Raw genomic sequence first — 21,248 nt, 5'->3', positions numbered from 1 at the left:
GGGTTTTAGATGTTTCCCTGCAGGTTTTAGATGTTTCCCTGCAGGTTTTAGATGTTTCCCTGCAGGTTTTAGATGTTTTCCTGCAGGTTTTAGATGTTTTCCTGCGGGTTTTAGATGTTTCCCTGCGGGTTTTAGATGTTTCCCTGCGGGTTTTAGATGTTTCCCTGCGGGTTTTAGATGTTTCCCTGCGGGTTTTAGATGTTTCCCTGCGGGTTTTAGATGTTTCCCTGCGGGTTTTAGATGTTTCCCTGCGGGTTTTAGATGTTTCCCTGCGGGTTTTAGATGTTTCCCTGCAGGTTTTAGATGTTTCCCTGCAGGTTTTAGATGTTTCCCTGCGGGTTTTAGATGTTTCCCTGCAGGTTTTAGATGTTTCCCTGCAGGTTTTAGATGTTTCCCTGCAGGTTTTAGACGTTTCCCTGCTTCAACGCACCTGATTCAGATTAAATGGATCTCTTAGAAAGATTGTTAAGTTCTGCACAAACCTGCTAATGATGCATTAATCGGATTCAGGTCATTAAAAGCTTCATATGTGAGGAGAAGAATTTTAAATCTATTCTGAATTTCCTTTAAGATCCGAGCTGTTGATGACAGCTCAGGAGAAACTGAGTTAACTGCAACATGCTGTGAAACCGTCTCATCGTGACCTCCTCAGAGGTCTGAGATGAGCTCAGATTAAAAGCTGCTGAAGTCAGAAAGAAGGTCAGTTTGATGGCATGAAGTCTGTGTTGAGCAGAGCTGCAGTGGAGCTTCAGCGCCCTTTGTTGGTTATATGTGGTTTCACAGTGTTTATGACCTCCCACACAGTGTTTCTGACCTCTCACACAGTGTTTCTGACCTCTCACACAGTGTTTCTGACCTCTCACACTTCCACAGAGTCTGGTGAAGCTGCTCTGCTGTCGGTGCAGCTTTTAAATCTTTAACTGGAAGGAAGCGCAGCTGTTCAGGTGTTATAAACCACGCAGATATGTTCAGCCCCTTCATAAAGTTCACACTTTGTTGAGTTAAAGGCCTCCTTTGATGGCCTAAAGCACATATGTCAAACTCCGGTCCTCGAGGGCCGCTGTCCTGCAGGTTTTAGATGTTTCCCTGCTTCAACACACCTGATTCAGATTGAATTAATCTCTTTAAAGATTGTTCAGTTCTGCACAAGTCTGCTGATGATGCATTGATCTGATTCAGGTGCGTTGAAGCAGGGAAACATCTAAAACCTGCCGGACAGCGGCCCTCGAAGACCGGAGTTTGACATCCCTGGCCTAAAGTTAGCATTTTGTGCTGATGAAGCTATGCTAATCTCTCTGCCAGGTTCTCCATCTTTCTTTGTCTCTGCAGAGTTTGAGGCTCCTGTGGTTTCACAGCGAAAGGTCACAGCGCTCCTCAGAACCGTCTCTTTGCTCCAGATAAGCAAACATGTCCAGAGCTTGATGTTTAATAAATGTTTAAGATTGAAGGAAACACGATTCACTTTCTCCTGCTGGGTCAAGGGTGAAAATATCAGTTCCATTGATTAACAATTACTTTTATGACACAATAAAAAGTCCAAAAACTCCTGAGGTTCTGAGTCAGACCGGGTCCAGTTTGGTTCCACCTCTCTGAGGTCACACCTTAGAGTTTTCTTACAGTTTATCAGCTGCTGTGAAGCTCTGCTGCCCCCCAGTGGCTCCACCAGTTAAAGCAGATTTAAGACACCAGTTCAGTAGATGTTTGATCACTTAAAACACTCCATAAGTTTGTGAACCCTAAAACTTTGAAGCACTGCTTTGTTTAGCCTGTTCAAACAGAGTTTGATGTGCCTTAACTGGACATAATTTAACCTCCTGCTCTGCTCCTCAAACATTTGCTGCACTTTTTATCTCAGAAGCCGAAAAGATAAATCTGTGGCTGAGATTTGAGCCAAAGTTTAGGAACCCCTCGTCTCAGCTTCATGAAACAGGTTGAGGCAAAATAAAGAGCACCGAACAGCAAATAGAAAACTACAGCTTTTATTGTGAAACTTTGTCCTGTAAACTACATGAGAACACAGATGAACTCTGGTGGTTGTGTTAAATATCACAGCAACATGCTGTGGAACTGAGTGAAAAAGCTCATCAGCTGCAGCTCTGCATCAGTCCATGTCAGACATGAGCTGTGAGTTATTAAAGCATCATTTACACGGAAGAATTATTCTGTACAGAGAAACATTCGCACACTTTCCAAAGCTCTCAGAGTGTAGAGGAGCTGTTTGAAGATTTCTTAAATGCTTTCAGCGTTTTCTTGGCCCAAATCCAGTCGGGATCGATGCAAAACTTCTTTCCAATCACCGTGGTGACGCTGCAGGAAACACACAGGGTACAAGATGAAACCAGAGCAGCCAGAGAAAGCAGCGGCTGTGGAGCAGGCTCAGCTCCGCTGTTTCAGAAAAGCAAGCCGAGCTGTTCCAGGCCCTTCGGTGAGGACACAGCTCACATGCACACCGTTTACTGGCTGGATTCAAACCTGCACAATAATCACAACTCTGACACATGGGGACCTCACAGCTGGAGGAAGAAGAAGAAAACAGCTGTGTGAGCCACACAGTGCTGTGAAACGGAGGGAAACCTTCATTCTGGAGCTCGGTAGCAGCTAAATGACACATTTTCAGACGAAGCAGGACTCAACATCCCGAGGTTAATGTCTCCTGTCAGGTTAATACAAGCTGCACGGGTCCGAGTCATAGCATGAACATGTGTGGGAGACAGCTCAAACACGTGTGTGCGGCTTCATCTTCATACTCACATGACGGCTTTGAGTCTGCAGTCGCTGGAGGTCATCGCCACGTGCTTCACCTTCTGCTTAGGAACGGTTGTCCGGTTGTGCTGTAAGCAGCATCCTTCTTTAAAGATCATCTTCAGAGCAGACAGACCTGTGGATGCAAGCACAGCTCAGCTCACATGCAGCTCAGACTCAAACAGTGGACAGCTGGCACAAGCAGAGTTACTGACCGGCAGAGCTGTGGCACAGGAAGCAGACGAGGACCAGCAGCCCGAGAGTCAGCAGCGTCTTCATGGTTCTCCACACGTGGAAGTTGTGCTGAGTGGAAGAAGCTGTGAAGTGTGCAGGACTGCTCTGATCTGCTCTGATCTTATACAGCTCCACACTTCAGCATTCATGCTGATTCACGTTCTGAGAAACAGCTCCTTCTTCCTCCTCTGCTTCTGTTTTCTCGGGCTTCTTCTGCCCTGAGGAGGAAATGTGGAGCAACTTCACATTTTCTCTGTAGAGCAAATTCTTCAAACAGCCTCAAAGCTTCACAGAAAACTCACTTCACCCCATTCAGTGCTGCAGAAAACTGTCTTTGGACATCATGTCACACTTCTTTATTTCTCAGGAAACTGCTAAAATCAACACTTAAAGGGGAACTCCAGTATTTTTATTCACTTTCTACAAAATTGTCTGCTGGGATGATGTCATCGCCCCCCCCTGCAGCACAGTTTATTCACTCCGGTAAGAACGTCCATCTTACTCAAAGTCATCGTCCACGTTGTCAAAATCTGATAAATATCCTGCCATGTTGCACAAAACTATCAGCAGCAAACTCTGTGTGAAGTTAGCCGACTGTCACAGAGCACGGAGTGAATAAACTGTGCTGCAGGGGGGCGTGTGGATGAAGTGGTCCCAGTAGAGTGCCTGTGTAGAAATCCCTCCGTTAGCTCTCCTATAGCTGCAAGTAGCCACATAACAGCAGCTATGAGCTAACAGAGCTATAGCACACGTTCATTCATTCATTCTTCTTAAAGTATTGGTGAAATAAAGACAGATAATGCCTTATTTAGAGGCTGCATCTTCATCACTTAAAGGGGAACTCCGGTATTTTTATATTCATTCAGTGCTGCAATGCATACTATAGCTCTGTTAGCTCATAGCTGCTGTGTTGTTGTTATTGGATACTGGAGTTCCCCTTGAAGTGTTCTCAAATAAAGTAATTATTTCAGAATTATACTGTCATTATTCTCAGTAATCCACATATTCGTCCATAAGAGTCTCTGACTCCACTTCAGCTTCCTGTAAAGCATCCAAATGAAAGTTGTTCATTAATCAGGGAGGACAGCATACAGATGAGGCTCAGCTGCACTCCTCCACACTGCCAAATGAAACCAGTCTGTCAGGGAGACTAAAAGCTTTGAACTCTTTATTTCACAGATTTTAAGATTCTTCACTGACCAACTTCATTTTACTGAGAAAACAGAAGCAAAAGTAGATTCTGCAGCAGCATCACTCAGTAAAAGCTGTTCTGGAGCCAAATAAAGACAGAAAGTTTATAGAATCTACAGCAACAGCTTCTGGAGCTTCTCCAACCAGCAGGTTACCTGCTGCCAGGTGAGGGTGTCAGGATTGGGTATAAAAGCAGCTTCCACCAAAGGTTCAGCCTCTCCAACAAGGATGGGTCGTGGCTCACCGCTTTGGGCCAAACTCCATCAGAGAATCATCAATAAGTTCAGGAAATATTCCTCAGAGTCAGACTGGAAAGAACTTTGGTCTTTCAGCATCTACAGAGCAGAATATTGTGAACAGATTCAGGGAGTCTGGGGAAACCTCAGTGTGGAAAGTGATGGGGATCAAGCAGGAGCTGGCTTAGTCTTTAGCAAATATCAGCAAGTGTCCAAGGACTGAACTGTGCACGAAATCCAAGGATTAGTCTGAGATATGTTGGTCTGTTGGTGTCACTGTGGGGCAGATAAGACACGTACAGAGCAGTGAAGCTGAAGAATCCGACCTTCGGAACCAGCAGTTCTCACAGAAAACAACTGTCTTTGAAAACAATTCAGAGTTTATTAAACTTAACTTATTAAATCAGTGGTACTTTGATGAAGAAAGGGCTGGAAAAGGTCCAGTTAAGGTCCAGACTGACTCTGGTTGCATGGCTCAGCTGACCCTGAAACATCCCATAGTTCTGCTGCTACAGGCCATGTCGTTATCACTATAAAACAGAACTATATCTCATTTAAATAACAGATCCGGGTGGTTTTTGAGGGCAGAATCCCAGACTTTCAGTTCCAGTGAAGATAAATTCGTGGAGCTTTAGTTCTGCTGGTTGCAGAGAACTGTTGGTGGTGACAACACCGCTGGTTCAGTTTAATGTGAATGAAGAGTCGTATTTTCACTTCCTTCTTGGCTCTTATTATTAATTCCAGTGTTTTGAGGATGTCCGGAGGTTCAGGTTCAGGGGAAACGTGGTAGTCTGGAGCTAAAAACATCCGTCCTTCCATCATTTTCCTCTTTTCCGACGTCCTGACTGAATAACTCTGACCAAACTTCCTCATCGTTTATCTTCTAATTATTGAAGGTGCAGAGACACACAAGCAGCTGAATAAACAGCAGCTATATGGTGGTGAGCAGCGTGCCTGCTGCCATAATCTGATTTTCACTTCCTCTTCTGAATCCAACAGAGGCAAAACATTTCTGTGAAGAAGTCTCGGCTCTTTTCACACTTCGACTTTGATAAAAGTAACATGTTTGTTTTATAATTCCAGGCATAACACTTCAGTTAAAGAGATCACTTCCTGATTCCACATTCATTCAGATCTGTTGTTTAAAGGGGAACTCCGGTGTTTTTAAACCTTATTTCTGGCATGAAATACGTTCATCTGCTCACCGAGAACAGTTTGGTGAAAGTCGGCGTCCTTCAGAAGATATTTAGATAACTGGAGATCCATATAACGGAGTGAACGGGGCTTAGAGGATGCAGCCTCTAAATAAGGCATTATCTGTCTTTATTTCACCAATACTTTAAGAAGAATGAATGAATGAACGTGTGCTATAGCTCTGTTAGCTCATAGCTCTGTTAGCTTATAGCTGCTGTTATGTGGCTACTTGCAGCTATAGGAGAGCTAACGGAGGGATTTCTACACAGGCACTCTACTGGGACCACTTCATCCACACGCCCCCCTGCAGCACAGCTCATTCACTCCGGTAAGAACGTCCATCTTACTCAAAGTCGTCGTTCACGTCGTCAAAATCTGATAAATATCCTGCCATGTTGCACAAAACTATCAGCAGCAAACTCTGTGTGAAGTTAGCCGACTGTCACAGAGCACGGAGTGAATAAACTGTGCTGCAGGGGGGCGTGTGGATGAAGTGGTCCCAGTAGAGTGCCTGTGTAGAACTCCCTCCGTTAGCTCTCCTATAGCTGCAAGTAGCCACATAACAGCAGCTATGAGCTAACAGAGCTATAGCACACGTTCATTCATTCATTCTTCTTAAAGTATTGGTGAAATAAAGACAGATAATGCCTTATTTAGAGGCTGCATCCTCTAAGCCCCGTTCACTCCGTTATATGGATCTCCAGTTATCTAAATATCTTCTGAAGGACGCCGACTTTCACCAAACTGTTCTCAGTGAGCAGATGAACGTATTTCATGCCAGAAATAAGGTTTAAAAACACCGGAGTTCCCCTTTAAACAACAGATCTGAATGAATGTGGAATCAGGAAGTGATCTCTTTAACTGAAGTGTTATGCCTGGAATTATAAAACAAACATGTTACTTTTATCAAAGTCGAAGTGTGAAAAGAGTCGAGACTTCTTCACAGAAATGTTTTGCCTCTGTTGGATTCAGAAGAGGAAGTGAAAATCAGATTATGGCAGCAGGCACGCTGCTCACCACCATATAGCTGCTGTTTATTCAGCTGCTTGTGTGTCTCTGCACCTTCAATAATTAGAAGATAAACGATGAGGAAGTTTGGTCAGAGTTATTCAGTCAGGACGTCGGAAAAGAGGAAAATGATGGAAGGACGGATGTTTTTAGCTCCAGACTACCACGTTTCCCCTGAACCTGAACCTCCGGACATCCTCAAAACACTGGAATTAATAATAAGAGCCAAGAAGGAAGTGAAAATACGACTCTTCATTCACATTAAACCGAACCAGCGGTGTCGTCACCACCAACAGTTCTCTGCAACCAGCAGAACTAAAGCTCCACGAATTTATCTTCACTGGAACTGAAAGTCTGGGATTCTGCCCTCAAAAACCACCCGGATCTGTTATTTAAATGAGATATATTTCTGTTTTATAGTGATAACGACATGGCCTGTAGCAGCAGAACTATGGGATGTTTCAGGGTCAGCTGAGCCATGCAACCAGAGTCAGTCTGGACCTTAACTGGACCTTTTCCAGCCCTTTCTTCATCAAAGTACCACTGATTTAATAATTAAGTTTAATAAACTCAGATGTTTTCTGTGAGAACTGCTGGTTCCGAAGGTCGGATTCTTCAGCTTCACTGCTCTGTACGTGTCTTATCTGCCCCACAGTGACACCAACAGACCAACATATCTCAGACTAATCCTTGGATTTCGTGCACAGTTCAGTCCTTGGACACTTGCTGATATTTGCTAAAGACTAAGCCAGCTCCTGCTTGATCCCCATCACTTTCCACCCTGAGATTTCCCCAGACTCCCTGAATCTGTTCCCAATATTCTGCTCTGTAGATGCTGAAAGACCAAAGTTCTTTACAGTCTGACTCTGAGGAATATTTCCTGAACTTATTGATGATTCTCTGATGGAGTTTGGCCCAAAGCGGTGAGCCACGACCCATCCTTGTTGGAGAGGCTGAACCTTTGGTGGAAGCTGCTTTTATACCCAATCCTGACACCCTCACCTGGCAGCAGGTAACCTGCTGGTTGGAGAAGCTCCAGAAGCTGTTGCTGTAGATTCTATAAACTTTCTGTCTTTCTTTGACTCCAGAACAGCTTTTACTGAGTGTTGCTGCAGCAGGTTCTACGTTTGCTTCTGTTTTCTCAGTAAAATGAAGTTGGTCAGTGAAGAATCTTAAAATCTGTGAAATAAAGAGTTCAAAGCTTTTAGTCTCCCTGACAGACTGGTTTCATTTGGCAGTGTGGAGGAGTGCAGCTGAGCATCAGCTGTATGCTGTCCTCCCTGATTAATGAACAACTTTCATTTGGATGCTTTACAGGAAGCTGAAGTGGAGTCAGAGACTCTTATGGACGAATATGTGGATTACTGAGAATAATGACAGTATAATTCTGAAATAATTACTTTATTTGAGAACACTTCAAGGGGAACTCCAGTATCCAATAACAACAACACAGCAGCTATGAGCTAACAGAGCTATAGTATGCGTTGCAGCACTGAATGGATATGAAAATACCGGAGTTCCCCTTTAAGTGATGAAGATGCAGTCTCTAAATAAGGCATTATCTGTCTTTATTTCACCAATACTTTAAGAAGAATGAATGAACGAACATGTGCTATAGCTCTGTTAGCTCATAGCTGCTGTTATGTGGCTACTTGCAGCTATAGGAGAGCTAACGGAGGGATTTCTACACAGGCACTCTACTGGGACCACTTCATCCACACGCCCCCCTGCAGCACAGTTTATTCACTCCGTGCTCTGTGACAGTCGGCTAACTTCACACAGAGTTTGCTGCTGATAGTTTTGTGCAACATGGCAGGATATTTATCAGATTTTGACGACGTGAACCAAGACTTTGAGTAAGATGGACGTTCTTACCGGAGTGAATGAGCTGTGCTGCAGGGGGGGGGCGATGACATCATCCCAGCAGACGAGTGTGTAGAAAGTGAATAAAAATACCGGAGTTCCCCTTTAAGTGTTGATTTTAGCAGTTTCCTGAGAAATAAAGAAATGTGACACGATGTCCAAAGACAGTTTTCTGCAGCACTGAATGGGGTGAAGTGAGTTTTCTTTGAAGCTTTGAGGCTGTTTGAAGAATTTGCTCTACAGAGAAAATGTGAAGTTGCTCCACATTTCCTCCTCAGGGCAGAAGAAGCCCGAGAAAACGGAAGCAGAGGAGGAAGAAGGAGCTGTTTCTCAGAACGTGAATCAGCATGAATGCTGAAGTGTGGAGCTGTATAAGATCAGAGCAGATCAGAGCAGTCCTGCACACTTCACAGCTTCTTCCACTCAGCACAACTTCCACGTGTGGAGAACCATGAAGACGCTGCTGACTCTCGGGCTGCTGGTCCTCGTCTGCTTCCTGTGCCACAGCTCTGCCGGTCAGTAACTCTGCTTGTGCCAGCTGTCCACTGTTTGAGTCTGAGCTGCATGTGAGCTGAGCTGTGCTTGCATCCACAGGTCTGTCTGCTCTGAAGATGATCTTTAAAGAAGGATGCTGCTTACAGCACAACCGGACAACCGTTCCTAAGCAGAAGGTGAAGCACGTGGCGATGACCTCCAGCGACTGCAGACTCAAAGCCGTCATGTGAGTATGAAGATGAAGCCGCACACACGTGTTTGAGCTGTCTCCCACACATGTTCATGCTATGACTCGGACCCGTGCAGCTTGTATTAACCTGACAGGAGACATTAACCTCGGGATGTTGAGTCCTGCTTCGTCTGAAAATGTGTCATTTAGCTGCTACCGAGCTCCAGAATGAAGGTTTCTCTCCGTTTCACAGCACTGTGTGGCTCACACAGCTGTTTTCTTCTTCTTCCTCCAGCTGTGAGGTCCCCATGTGTCAGAGTTGGGATTATTGTGCAGGTTTGAATCCAGCCAGTAAACGGTGTGCATGTGAGCTGTGTCCTCACCGAAGGGCCTGGAACAGCTCGGCTTGCTTTTCTGAAACAGCGGAGCTGAGCCTGCTCCACAGCCGCTGCTTTCTCTGGCTGCTCTGCTTTCATCTTGTACCCTGTGTGTTTCCTGCAGCGTCACCACGGTGATTGGAAAGAAGTTTTGCATTGATCCCGACTGGATTTGGGCCAAGAAAACGCTGAAAGCATTTAAGAAATCTTCAAACAGCTCCTCTACACTCTGAGAGCTTTGGAAAGTGTGCGAATGTTTCTCTGTACAGAATAATTGTTCCGTGTAAATGATGCTTTAATAACTCACAGCTCATGTCTGACATGGACTGATGCAGAGCTGCAGCTGATGAGCTTTTTCACTCAGTTCCACAGCATGTTGCTGTGATATTTAACACAACCACCAGAGTTCATCTGTGTTCTCATGTAGTTTACAGGACAAAGTTTCACAATAAAAGCTGTAGTTTTCTATTTGCTGTTCGGTGCTCTTTATTTTTCCTCAACCTGTTTCATGAAGCTGAGACGAGGGGTTCCTAAACTTTGGCTCAAATCTCAGCCACAGATTTATCTTTTCGGCTTCTGAGATAAAAAGTGCAGCAAATGTTTGAGGAGCAGAGCAGGAGGTTAAATTATGTCCAGTTAAAGCACATCAAAATCTGTTTGAACAGGCTAAACAAAGCAGTGCTTCAAAGTTTTAGGGTTCACAAACTTATGGAGTGTTTTAATTGATCAAACATCGACTGAACTGGTATCTTAAATCTGCTTTAACTGTTGGGGCCACTGGGGGCAGCAGAGCTTCACAGCAGCTGATAAACTGTAAGAAAACTCTAAGGTGTGACCTCAGAGAGGTGGAACCAAACTGGACCCGGTCTGACTCAGAACCTCAGGAGTTTTTGGACTTTTTATTGTGTCATAAAAGTAATTGTTAATCAATGGAATCCGTTCTTACCGGAGTGAATGAGCTGTGCTGCAGGGGGGCGTGTGGATGAAGTGGTCCCAGTAGAGTGCCTGTGTAGAAATCCCTCCGTTAGCTCTCCTATAGCTGCAAGTAGCCACATAACAGCAGCTATGAGCTATAAGCTAACAGAGCTATGAGCTAACAGAGCTATAAGCTAACAGAGCTATGAGCTAACAGAGCTATGAGCTAACAGAGCTATGAGCTAACAGAGCTATAAGCTAACAGCAGCTATGAGCTAACAGAGCTATGAGCTAACAGAGCTATGAGCTAACAGAGCTATGAGCTAACAGAGCTATAAGCTAACAGAGCTATGAGCTAACAGAGCTATGAGCTAACAGAGCTAACAGAGCTATAGCACACGTTTGTTCATTTGTCATCATCGCTCCTCCTCTTCTTTCTCTACCACACGGCTTTCCCTCTTCCAAATAAAACCTACAGAAATACAGGAAATCTGGCATCGTTCTACTTTCAGAAAACACCGTCAGAATCAGAGTTGGCACCTGGCAAACGTCTGCAGATCTGTAGAAAATGTGGCCATTAAACCCTGATTCAGTTTGGTCCCCTGAGGGCTCGCCTTCACTTTTCAGCAACACGTGTAAATATAGTGAAATATTCTCAGAGCAAAGGCACAGAGTGCAGTCGTTTACTTCAGGCCACATAACTCCCAAAATACAACTAATCCAGCTCCAGTTTAACAGGGAAGCTGCCACAAACCTGCAGGTTAGATGCTCATGCCAATTTCATTTCTATAACATGTTTAAAAGCAACAATATTGATCAAAGTGCTTTAAAAGTTAGTTTAAAGGTAGACAGAAAGAAACTGCTGATCAATATAAGAAACAGAATAAACTGAGACAACACATTATAAAATGGTTTGTTCTTATTCAGAGTGACATTAATCCCAAGAAAAGAATAAAATGGGAAACAATATGAGACTTTTCAGAATCCAAACTTTAGGAGAATTCAGCGACCACTTCCTCATTAGTTCCTCTGAAAGTGCCTCAGACACTGTTACACTTCCTTCAATCCAGTTTAATCACTATCTTAACTTTCTGTTCCTCTTGTTTTACCTAGAAATCCCAGCAGCTTCAGCATGTGACAGGCCTGCAGAGTGCTCACATTTACAGCCTGTTGGAGGTTAATATAACTGCTGCACTTTATGGTACTTTTATATGCTACTAAAGTGACCAAACACAGCTTACAGATAATCACATGGGTCAGCTTCAGATTCTGCAATGATGAGGAGACACAAAACAGTCAAAAAGAGGCACGTGATGACAGCAAGGACCAAGCACAGGGTGGCCCAAAATGACCAGAGATGCACCGATAAGCTTGAAAGAAAAGACGATGATTCAAAATGATTACAGAAATAGCTTGAAATGTAAGGGAGAACATTTCTGATGACTCACAAATAACCAGCAGAACAACCAGAGACACAAAGTTATCACAAACTAATGATGAAGAAGCTCAAAACTTCTCCGCTGTGCACTGAACCCAGAAAACTCCTTCTGTGGTTTGACCTTTAACCTCAGGAGACATGTTGCCATCTCATAAGCACACAATAAGCCCACATCACCACTATATTGTGCCCACGCCATTTTGTGGTGGTGTCCGAATGTTTAGTGATTATAAATGTTCACTATATAGTGCACTGAATGTATCCCACAATGCACTGCGAAATGTAGTCAACATGCGATGGTCACTAACCGGAGCAAGATATCCCATCATGCAACGTCTCGCCTCCACAGCCGGTTAGGAGTGAGTAAAAGTTGTTTTTTTTTCCGGTGAATTCGCTGTTGGATGACAGGTGCAAATTAATTCAGTACAACAGTCACAAATCCAGTTTATTCCATTTTTATATTATTACACATTTCAAAACAAGGTAATTTAAATGGCTTCCTACTTTCATTGTTAAAGAAACGAACAGAATATAATTAAAACATTAAACATTTCACTGTAACCTGCTGTTACTCAAGAGCCAAGAGAACCAAATATGAAAATATGCTTAAATAGTGAACAAAATACGAAATAAAAATTACAGAACAGCAATAAAAAGCCTCTAATTTAAAAAAAATGCTGTAGTAAAGGGACAAGTATTGTGTGAGACGTTAATGTGGTACGTCTTAATTGTGCGACAGCGATGACGTCATTACCGGCGCCAAGAGTAGTGTCCGAAAGAGTTTTCTGTTGAGCTCACTGAAGAGTCCACTCCATTTATTTCTTTATGTAAGGAGTTAGGAACGAGTGAGTGATTTCAGACACAACCACAGACACACAACTGACGTTGTTCTTCTCCAATAACCTGATTATTTACGCCAGAGACGATCAGGGCACATTATCGCCACCTGGTGGACGAGAGTGTGCTGCAGTTCACTTCAACTCCTCATTTAGGATGAGAAGCTTCACACAACAGAGACCGTCTCACTTCACGCCGGTACCTTTGGATGGTTTCTGCCTGTCAGAACATTTAATCTGCAAAATAAAGTTTGTGCACAGAAAATCTCCCGCTGCGCAGAGCACAAGCGAACAGGAGGCTGCAGAGAAAGAGTGTGATGAAAACTGCAATATAATGTGCTGCTTAGTAACGTAATCAGAGCTAATGTATTCTCTAAGTAAGAATATGAGCATGCAAAGACAGTTGAAAATGATCAGAAACTAAACGCATTATATCACCGAAGACACTGAGTTTAAATACTTAAATGTAATATGTCAGAAACCTGCTGATCGATCAATAATTAGAAAACATTTCATGGAACATGGATGGATGTTTGTGTAGATTTCACCTCTCCTCTCCTTTTGTTTGCTCCAGATGCTTCTTCTTCTTCATTTTGACGCCAACCTGGAGGTGGAGTTATGGATCCACACCTGCATCGATAAATCTGCCTCCCCAGTAGATGGCGCCCTAGGCCGACATTTAATGGAAGTAAGTTCAGAGAAGATGTGTTCCCCTCATGGCTGCTGTTTCAGGTGTGCTGCACCTGCTCAGCTCTCCTCCAGTCAGACTGACCCATCATGAAGCCAGAGGACCTCCAGCCAGCGTCTCGGCTCCTGATCGGGTCTCAGCTCCTGATCGGGTCTCAGCTTCTGATCGGATCTCAGCTCCTGATCGGGTCTCAGCTTCTGATCGGATCTCAGCTCCTGATCGGGTCTCGGCTCCTGATCGGGTCTCGGCTCCTGATCGGGTCACAGTTCCTGATCGGGTCTCGGCTCCTGATCGGGTCTCGGCTCCTGATCGGGTCTCGGTTCCTGATCGGGTCTCGGCTCCTGATCGGATCTCAGCTCCTGATCGGTTCTCAGCTCCTGATCGGGTCTCAGCTCCTGATCGGGTCTCAGCTCCTGATCGGGTCTCGGCTCCTGATCGGATCTCGGCTCCTGATCGGGTCTCAGCTCCTGATCGGGTCTCAGCTCCTGATCGGGTCTCGGCTCCTGATCGGATCTCAGCTCCTGATCGGGTCTCAGCTCCTGATCGGGTCTCGGCTCCTGATCGGATCTCAGCTCCTGATCGGGTCTCAGCTCCTGATCGGGTCACAGCTCCTGATCGGGTCTCAGTTCCTGATCGGATCTCGGCTCCTGATCGGGTCTCGGCTCCTGATCGGGTCTCGGCTCCTGATCGGTTCTCAGCTCCTGATCGGGTCTCAGCTCCTGATCGGTTCTCAGCTCCTGATCGGGTCTCAGCTCCTGATCGGGTCTCAGCTCCTGATCGGGTCTCAGCTCCTGATCGGGTCTCGGCTCCTGATCGGGTCTCAGTTCCTGATCGGGTCTCGGCTCCTGATCGGGTCTCAGTTCCTGATCGGGTCACGGCTCCTGATCGGATCTCAGCTCCTGATCGGGTCTCAGCTCCTGATCGGGTCACGGCTCCTGATCGGGTCACGGCTCCTGATCGGGTCTCGGCTCCTGATCGGGTCTCGGCTCCTGATCGGGTCTCGGCTCCTGATCGGGTCTCAGCTCCTGATCGGGTCTCAGCTCCTGATCAGTTCTCAGTTCCTGATCGGGTCTCAGCTCCTGATCGGGTCTCAGCTCAGCTGTGACTCTCCTTCGGTGGTGAATGCAGCTGTTTTAACACAATTAAATTCAGCTCTTCTCTCTTGTCTCTTCTTATTGAAGCGTTGGGAGGATTTAAATCACCTGAACAGGACGAGTGTTACAGTCCATCCAAGGAGAATTAACATGTTTGTTCTTAGGGAGGGGGGGGGGGTCCCGTCCCATCAATCTTACTTTGATGACTGCTGTTTCCCAGGTCCAAGTCCTCCACTCCTGCCAGTTGCTCCATTCCAGCCAATCACGGCTCAGGACTGGGCAATAAAAGGAGGCGTGATCCACACCTCTGTGGCTTTTGGGTGCAACTTGCCCCCCATCTTTGTGTCGGCCGGGACGGTTCAGATCATCAGCTGTTTGTGCAGAACTCAACAGTCTTTTAAATCTTTACCATCTCAAACCTGCAGGGCAGCGGCGCTCGAGGACGGGAGTTTGACGCCACAGAATGGTTGTTATGCTGGTCTTGGTTGCAGATATTTAAGTTTTTTCTTTGCTTTTGAATGACTGCTTCAGATTGGCCTGTCCCCTCACATTAAGGGGGCTCCTGGTCTGCTGAGGCCTGTCTGTGTGTGCGTGGGCCCACCTCTCACCTAATGGCTGCCTGGGACAGGCTGCAGCCCCCCAGCGACCCTGGATTAGATTAAGTGGCCATAGAAAACGGTCTCGTAGGGGACAGCTGCCATTTCTGTTGACTGCACTTTTCCTTCCTGATTTAGTCAGTAATGCTTCTAGTTTACAGTCAGGGCTGTTGGTCTTTCCTCTCCCTGAAGACATGGTACCTTTCTTTTTAAAACTGCAAAGCCTAATAAGAGAAAGATAAACTGCTACAGCTGCATCCTTATGCTCCCCATCTCAGATGAACTTCCTCCCTTTTCCTCCTACACTAACCTGGGGATGGAACAGCTGATAAAGAGACTGATAAACCACCAAATACAAGCCTCTGAGGTCCAGGATGCGCTCACACCGACAGCTACTCACATGTTTTTAATGGAAAATGTTTTTTTCCTGTGCTGCACCTGGAAGTTCAGTGTATTTGAATAAATCTGCAGATTTTTCCTTGACTGCAGCTCTGATGAAGCTTTGAAATCTGCGGTTTAGTCGTCCTCAAACCATGAACTTTGTTCTTCGGTTTCATACCTTCGCTGTGTGTTTGTTAAAAATAGTTATTATAAAAAAAATGAATAATAACCAGGTTTAATTTTCACCTTTTAATTGGTTAGGTCATCCAGCTACCTTACCTTCAGATAATTAAATTAAAATTCTCTTCCGTTGAATTAAAATATCATCTTCAAAGAAGAAAGCACAACTAAAAGCAAAACTCATTCACACATATCACTTTAAAAAAAGCAAGAAAATCACCAAGGTTCCTAAAACACAACATCAAACAGATAATTGAAATGTTAACACACTGAATCTGGATCTAGGACTCTGTAGAGGAGGTGCAACTCGGGCCAGAACACACACATCAGTGCACTCGCTGCATTCATTCAGTCAGGTGAGTGTCATCCTGTCTCTCCGGGGTTTCCCTCACTGCTTGCAGGGGCCAAGTGAGGGCTGTGATTGATACGGTGGGGGGGGGGGGTGAGCACAGGGCGCCAACGCGGCTTCTAGAAACCGAAGGTGTTCTCCCCGCTGTACGCCACGTATAGAAAGCCGTCCTCGTCCTTTTCCTTCTCGTACAGCTGCCCCATCGTGATGCTGAAACGGAAAAGGAGCGTTTTTACTGGAGCTGAAAAGGATGAAAATGATTCAATTCAAAGCAATGAAATTAGAAATATACAGATATTTGTGAACGGTTTAAGATTCACTCCACAGGTTTAATGATGTGATTAAATAACTTCTCTAACCGCTCCAACAACTTACAGCGAAACAAAATGATCTTCAGTTGATCTACAGAAAGTATTTGGATGAATCGGTCATTTATCAGTTATTTATAATGAACTTTTTCACGTAACTGAAATCTTTTCCACTCATCTCTAAAGATAGAAGCTGAAAGTGCAGAATAACATTTGGCCAACATTATCTGGTTTAAATATAGCTGCCAACGTTATTGTGTTTAAGCTAATAAAGCTATTATTTGGTTTAGGCTAACGCCATGTAGCCGAAGTTATCTTTAGCCTGAACAGAACAAATCTGAGCCTAACACAGAGGCTAATATTACCAGGATTAAGCTAACATGGCTCGTAGCTACCAACGGCTTCTTTAAGCCCGAGCACATTTTATTTATTTATTTATTTATTTATTTTTATTGATTTCACATAAATTCAACCATGCACAGAAATAATTTGTACATCAGTTTACTAATTTTTTGTGTAAAAGACGTCCTTTGTGTATGCACAGTGGGTTTTGAGATTTACGAGCTTATTATTGCTCCATAAAGGCAGCAAACACCTCCTCCTACGTTTATATTACAGACACCTAAGAGTTAAACCCTTGGTTTTTTTATTTAGACCATTGTTCTGGTTATAAAGCTAACAGCTGCAAACTTTAACATGTTCAGACAAATGTAGCTGCTACTGTTAGCATGTTTATGCTATTATTATCTCGTTTAGGCTAATGAAGCTGCTAATGTTAGCGTGTTTATGCTATTATTATCTTATTTAGGCTAATGAAGCTGCTAATGTTAGCGTGTTTATGCTATTATTATCTTGTTTAGGCTAATGTAGCTGCTACTGTTAGCGTGTTTATGCTATTATTATCTCGTTTAGGCTAATGAAGCTGCTAATGTGATCCTGTGAGGGATAAAGTCCCGTCTAACATTTCTTCTTCTTTGTGCTGATGATGCAGCTAATGATCTCTTAAAGATAAAAATGAAGCATTTCAGGCTAAATGTTTAATGCTGTCTTTGTTGGGCTAAAATCACAGGTAACTTTAGACTTTATACACTCAAAAGAGTGGCTGAAGTCATCTTCTTTATGCTTAAGTTGTTATTTTGTTCAGGCTGAAACAGTCATTGACGCCATCTTGTTTGGGCTTAGACTGCAGACAGTGTTAGCTTGTTTAGCTAATATTGAGGTTAACATTAGCCTCAGATATGCTGTGTCTGTCCTGATTAAATCACTTTGTTAAAGACTTCTTGGCTCTGCCACCTGAAGGCTTAAACCTGAACCCTGCAGTGTTTGAACCCGGACCTGGACTGAGGCACCGTCTTGTCCACAAACAGGAAGATGGCCTTCTCTGATGGCAGCTGGATGCGTTTCCTGATAATCCACATGAACTGAGCAACTGTGATGTCAGAAGGGACCAGGTACTTCCTTTTGTCGATGTCCACGATCTGTGACCCAGACACCTTTTCCACGATCACCTGCCAAACACACAGGTGTCATAAAAACAGGCCTCCGCCACACCGCCGCTGGCGTCACATCGTGTCCACTTACCGGGACCCGGTCAGGGTACTTGCTGCGGATTTTGGCGGACTCTATGCACCGATGTTCTGTGGAACAGAGCGACATGTGTGTTGATCAGGTTTGGTGTGAAAACAGAGGAAAGAAGTTCTAACGTCTTGCTGTAAGACGAACAAACGCTGCAACAGCATCAGAGTTAAAGAGCCGCCTTCAGAGCCTTGAACCAAACTCATGTCAGGTTTAAGAAAGGAAACGGCTGCAGACAGACGTAAAGCCATGACTTCCTCCCGCTGAGACGGACAGACATCAATACCTGGAGTGGAGCTCTGAGCTGTCAGTGAACGAGGTCACGACAACGCCGTCGATACGTCACTTTAAAGGTAAATAAGCTGCACAAAACCGTCAATCAATCAGCTGAGCGCTGCACTGACTGCATTCCTGCGCTTCTCCTTTAAAACACAAGATTTACTCATGCAAAACACAACTTTTCCTTTTGAATTTCAGATAATATCAAAGAAAATGTCAAACTTCTGCAGGATCTGCTGCAGAAGTTCAGATGATGCCGGTGTTTCTAACAAACCGGCCGGTAAACCACCCAATGATGAAGTAAAACCCCTGAATGCATCATTACAGACCCTTTAAAGTTCATGTTTTTAAAAAACACACAGAGCCAGTCCCACTCATTCAGAATGGATGAAAAAGTCCAAACTCCTGCCTGCTGCCGAGCTTAATGACAGTTTTTATCTCCCCACCTTCACCTGAACATACCTGGAAAGAGTTTTAAAGAATTTTACCACCTTAATATGAACTCAAACTGCCTTTTAGCTCTGAAGCCGCATCGATCCGTTATTTTATTTCATTTTCTGTGAAGGATCGAACGTCTTCACCCGATACAATAAAGCATCAAACTGTGGTTGTGAGTCGGCTGCAAACTGTCAGCAGGAAACACGTATCTCTGTTGAATAGAGTTGTGATATTCAAAGTAATTCCTCAGTATTTGGGGCTGAGATCAGGTGTACAAACGGCTGCAGAACACAAACAGAAGCAGAACTTTTTAGGCTCAGAACGACCTTTAATTACAGTCCGATCAGTCTTTTCTGACACTGATATCATGCATGAACACGGTCCAGGAACTGATAGTGTAGTGGTAAGATTGTGGGTGACCTGGGTTCAAATCCCCTGCATGAAAGGTTCTATTACCTCCAGTAGGGGTCCTTACTCTACCTGTAAGTCGCTTTGGATAAAAGCGTCTGCTAAAAGCATAAAGATAAACATGCATGTTGATATCTTGGTGGTAGCTTTGATGTTCCACAGCCCCGGCTCTTACAAACCAAACTACTGTGAAGAACCAGAACCGAAAGGTCGCCTGCTGGGTTTCAGAGGATGAAATCAGCTGAAGAGAGCAGATGATGAGAGATGGATCTTCCCCGGTGCTCCAAACGTGGCTCACAGCTGATTTCAGGCACATGAGAGGAGCGTTAAATATTCAGAAAGGAATTGGTGAAGCTGTGGTAATAAAAATAAGAGCGTGTTCATCTCCAACAAGCCTCGCTTCCAGGCTGAGGAGGTGGAGCTCTGCTGTGGTGCCTATTCAAGGATGCACAATGGGAAAAGACTGATGGAAACCAGCAAATCCGCAGCTTTAGGCCCGCTTCAGGTGGTCTTTGGAGACTCGTTTTGATGCAGGAATCAGATGAAGTGCGGGTGATGACGTGGACCTTTGTATTCAGGAGATTCTGAGTCTGAAGATGAACCATGTCCATGCAGAGAGCTTTCAAACCCTTCACCCGCATCAGAAGTCTCCTGTAACACATCTGCACAACAAGTCTGAAGGGGATCAGATGCACAAAAACACTTTATTTCTGAACTATGGGAAGAGTTTCTGCTGCTCCAACCAGATGTTTCCGTGTCAGGGCTGTGTCCACATCTACAGAAACACCGATCAGTTAAGACAAATCAATAAAAAGTGTGTTGAGATGATGAAAGCCTGCAGGACTCCGGCCAGCTGACGCCTCCCAAGCCTGCAGACACCAGTCCAGCCATCACCAGCCTGCAGGCAGCTCCGTCTCCGGCCGCTGGCGGTGACTCAGGCCGCAATGGAGGCTCCGTGTCTCCGCCTTCAGCCCGAGAACAGGTCTCCGAAGAAGAAAGACACGACCAACACGTCGTGTGTGGGGCGGAGCGGACGGTTTGGTTCCGACACCCGCTGACAGCAGCATTAACGGCCATATTTAACCTGTCACCGACCCAGCGGATCCGCTCCAAACAAAGCCTAACGGGCAGGCCACAGTCCGAGCCCGAACCGACGGGAAGTGACACCGTCCTCACAGAAAACCCAACAACTAACCCCGCCCGGGCCCGCCCGCACGATTACACTGAAAATATTCACCTGCGTGGACATTTTCTGCCACTTTAACCAGAATGAAGCCTCCTCCCCGGTTCTTACCCAACGAGTGATCCTCTTTGAACATCCATTTCATGTTTGCCGTTTCCGGGCAGTCTCCGCTCGATGCAGCAGATTTCAGACACGAGTGTCGGTTGATGAGCGGGTGAAGCCTGTGTCCTCAGCTCTCCTTTTACCTTAAACTCTTCAGGTGACGGTCAGAGGAGCAGCAGCTGTCAATACTTCAGCAAAACAACAAATCCTTTTCCCCTGCTTCACAGGCAGCCTGCCGAGCTCCGCCTCCGGTGACGTCAGCGCGGCCCGTACCACTCTGCCGCGCAGAGGAGGGGCGCCAAGGAGAGCCGGGACGCTCCCCGGCTTGTTTTGGATGAAGTTTACGTTAAAATAAATCACTGATACAGTGGTGGGACTGTTTAAGTACAAGTTTAAGTACATCTATTATTTTTTACCAAGCTTTTATTTGAAATTTTAGTGTTTTATGCGGAAACATTTCTTTAGGTGTACCCCGGACAAATGTGTGGTCCCACCCGCCGAAAATAAACAAACAGATCGTTCTCGGTGTCAGGAGTCTGATTATAAAGAACATTACACACTCACAGGTGGAAACGGTGCTACATGAAAGTCTTACTGTAAAAATAATCTGACAATTATTTCTTAGATGAATCAAAGTGCTCCATCATAATATCCCAGAGGCAGAGTAAAAGACTTCTGAACAAGAAGGAGTTTCGTTTTAGAAACATAATAATTTAGATTGTATTTGAGATCTTTAATGAATTTTGTGAGTTAGCTACAGCACACAGTATATCTATAGTTGTTTTGTGTCTTTGCTGTCATTTTGTTGGCTGTAGTTGTGTTGTTTGATGACAAGTGTCTATCACAAACCCAATGCCTCAGATTTATTATGGCTTCAGATGCAGAACTTATAGCCATCGGTAAATAAATGAGGATATAACAATGCAGCTAAAATCAAAGCTAACAATAAGGTACATAGAAGGAAAAGTC

General features: G+C 44.8%; 3 protein-coding genes across 3 annotated transcripts; 1 reads left to right on the top strand and 2 right to left on the bottom strand.

The window, feature by feature from the left end:
• Window positions 1-2,191: 2,191 nt before the first annotated feature.
• On the bottom strand, window positions 2,192-3,076 carry LOC140301430 (C-C motif chemokine 26-like). Its single transcript, XM_072379869.1, has 3 exons — window positions 2,958-3,076; window positions 2,752-2,878; window positions 2,192-2,307 (listed from the first exon to the last, which is right to left on the bottom strand). Exons 1-3 carry the CDS (start codon window positions 3,019-3,021, stop codon window positions 2,199-2,201), a joined length of 300 nt encoding a protein of 99 aa, XP_072235970.1. The 5' UTR covers window positions 3,022-3,076; the 3' UTR covers window positions 2,192-2,198.
• A 5,786-nt stretch (window positions 3,077-8,862) lies between these two features.
• Window positions 8,863-9,742, top strand: LOC140302311 (C-C motif chemokine 26-like). The gene is made up of 3 exons (XM_072381144.1): window positions 8,863-8,983; window positions 9,063-9,189; window positions 9,634-9,742. The coding sequence occupies exons 1-3, from the start codon at window positions 8,920-8,922 to the stop codon at window positions 9,740-9,742; spliced, it is 300 nt and encodes a 99-aa protein (XP_072237245.1). The 5' UTR covers window positions 8,863-8,919.
• A 6,275-nt stretch (window positions 9,743-16,017) lies between these two features.
• Window positions 16,018-20,533, bottom strand: LOC140301426 (gamma-aminobutyric acid receptor-associated protein-like 2). Its single transcript, XM_072379866.1, has 4 exons — window positions 20,289-20,533; window positions 17,876-17,931; window positions 17,630-17,802; window positions 16,018-16,196 (listed from the first exon to the last, which is right to left on the bottom strand). Exons 1-4 carry the CDS (start codon window positions 20,320-20,322, stop codon window positions 16,106-16,108), a joined length of 354 nt encoding a protein of 117 aa, XP_072235967.1. The 5' UTR covers window positions 20,323-20,533; the 3' UTR covers window positions 16,018-16,105.
• Between the last annotated feature and the right edge of the window lie 715 nt (window positions 20,534-21,248).

Source organism: Leuresthes tenuis, unplaced genomic scaffold (genome assembly GCF_036924035.1).
Source record: "Leuresthes tenuis unplaced genomic scaffold, fLeuTen1.0.hap1 SCAF_2, whole genome shotgun sequence".
In the NCBI taxonomy this organism is placed as follows: Eukaryota; Metazoa; Chordata; class Actinopteri; order Atheriniformes; family Atherinopsidae; genus Leuresthes; species Leuresthes tenuis.
This window is presented reverse-complemented; position numbering and strand designations above follow the sequence as displayed.

Coding starts and splice junctions, on each gene's coding strand:
- LOC140301430 (XM_072379869.1), bottom strand. CDS start 3,021: ATGAAGACGCTGCTGACTCTCGGGCTGCTGGTCCTCGTCTGCTTCCTG. Junction 2,879..2,957: donor CCTGTGCCACAGCTCTGCCG/GTCAGTAACTCT, acceptor TTGCATCCACAG/GTCTGTCTGCTCTGAAGATG. Junction 2,308..2,751: donor TGCAGACTCAAAGCCGTCAT/GTGAGTATGAAG, acceptor TGTTTCCTGCAG/CGTCACCACGGTGATTGGAA.
- LOC140302311 (XM_072381144.1), top strand. CDS start 8,920: ATGAAGACGCTGCTGACTCTCGGGCTGCTGGTCCTCGTCTGCTTCCTG. Junction 8,984..9,062: donor CCTGTGCCACAGCTCTGCCG/GTCAGTAACTCT, acceptor TTGCATCCACAG/GTCTGTCTGCTCTGAAGATG. Junction 9,190..9,633: donor TGCAGACTCAAAGCCGTCAT/GTGAGTATGAAG, acceptor TGTTTCCTGCAG/CGTCACCACGGTGATTGGAA.
- LOC140301426 (XM_072379866.1), bottom strand. CDS start 20,322: ATGAAATGGATGTTCAAAGAGGATCACTCGTTGG. Junction 17,803..17,875: donor AGTACCCTGACCGGGTCCCG/GTAAGTGGACAC, acceptor TGTGTTTGGCAG/GTGATCGTGGAAAAGGTGTC. Junction 16,197..17,629: donor AAGACGGTGCCTCAGTCCAG/GTCCGGGTTCAA, acceptor TTTCCGTTTCAG/CATCACGATGGGGCAGCTGT.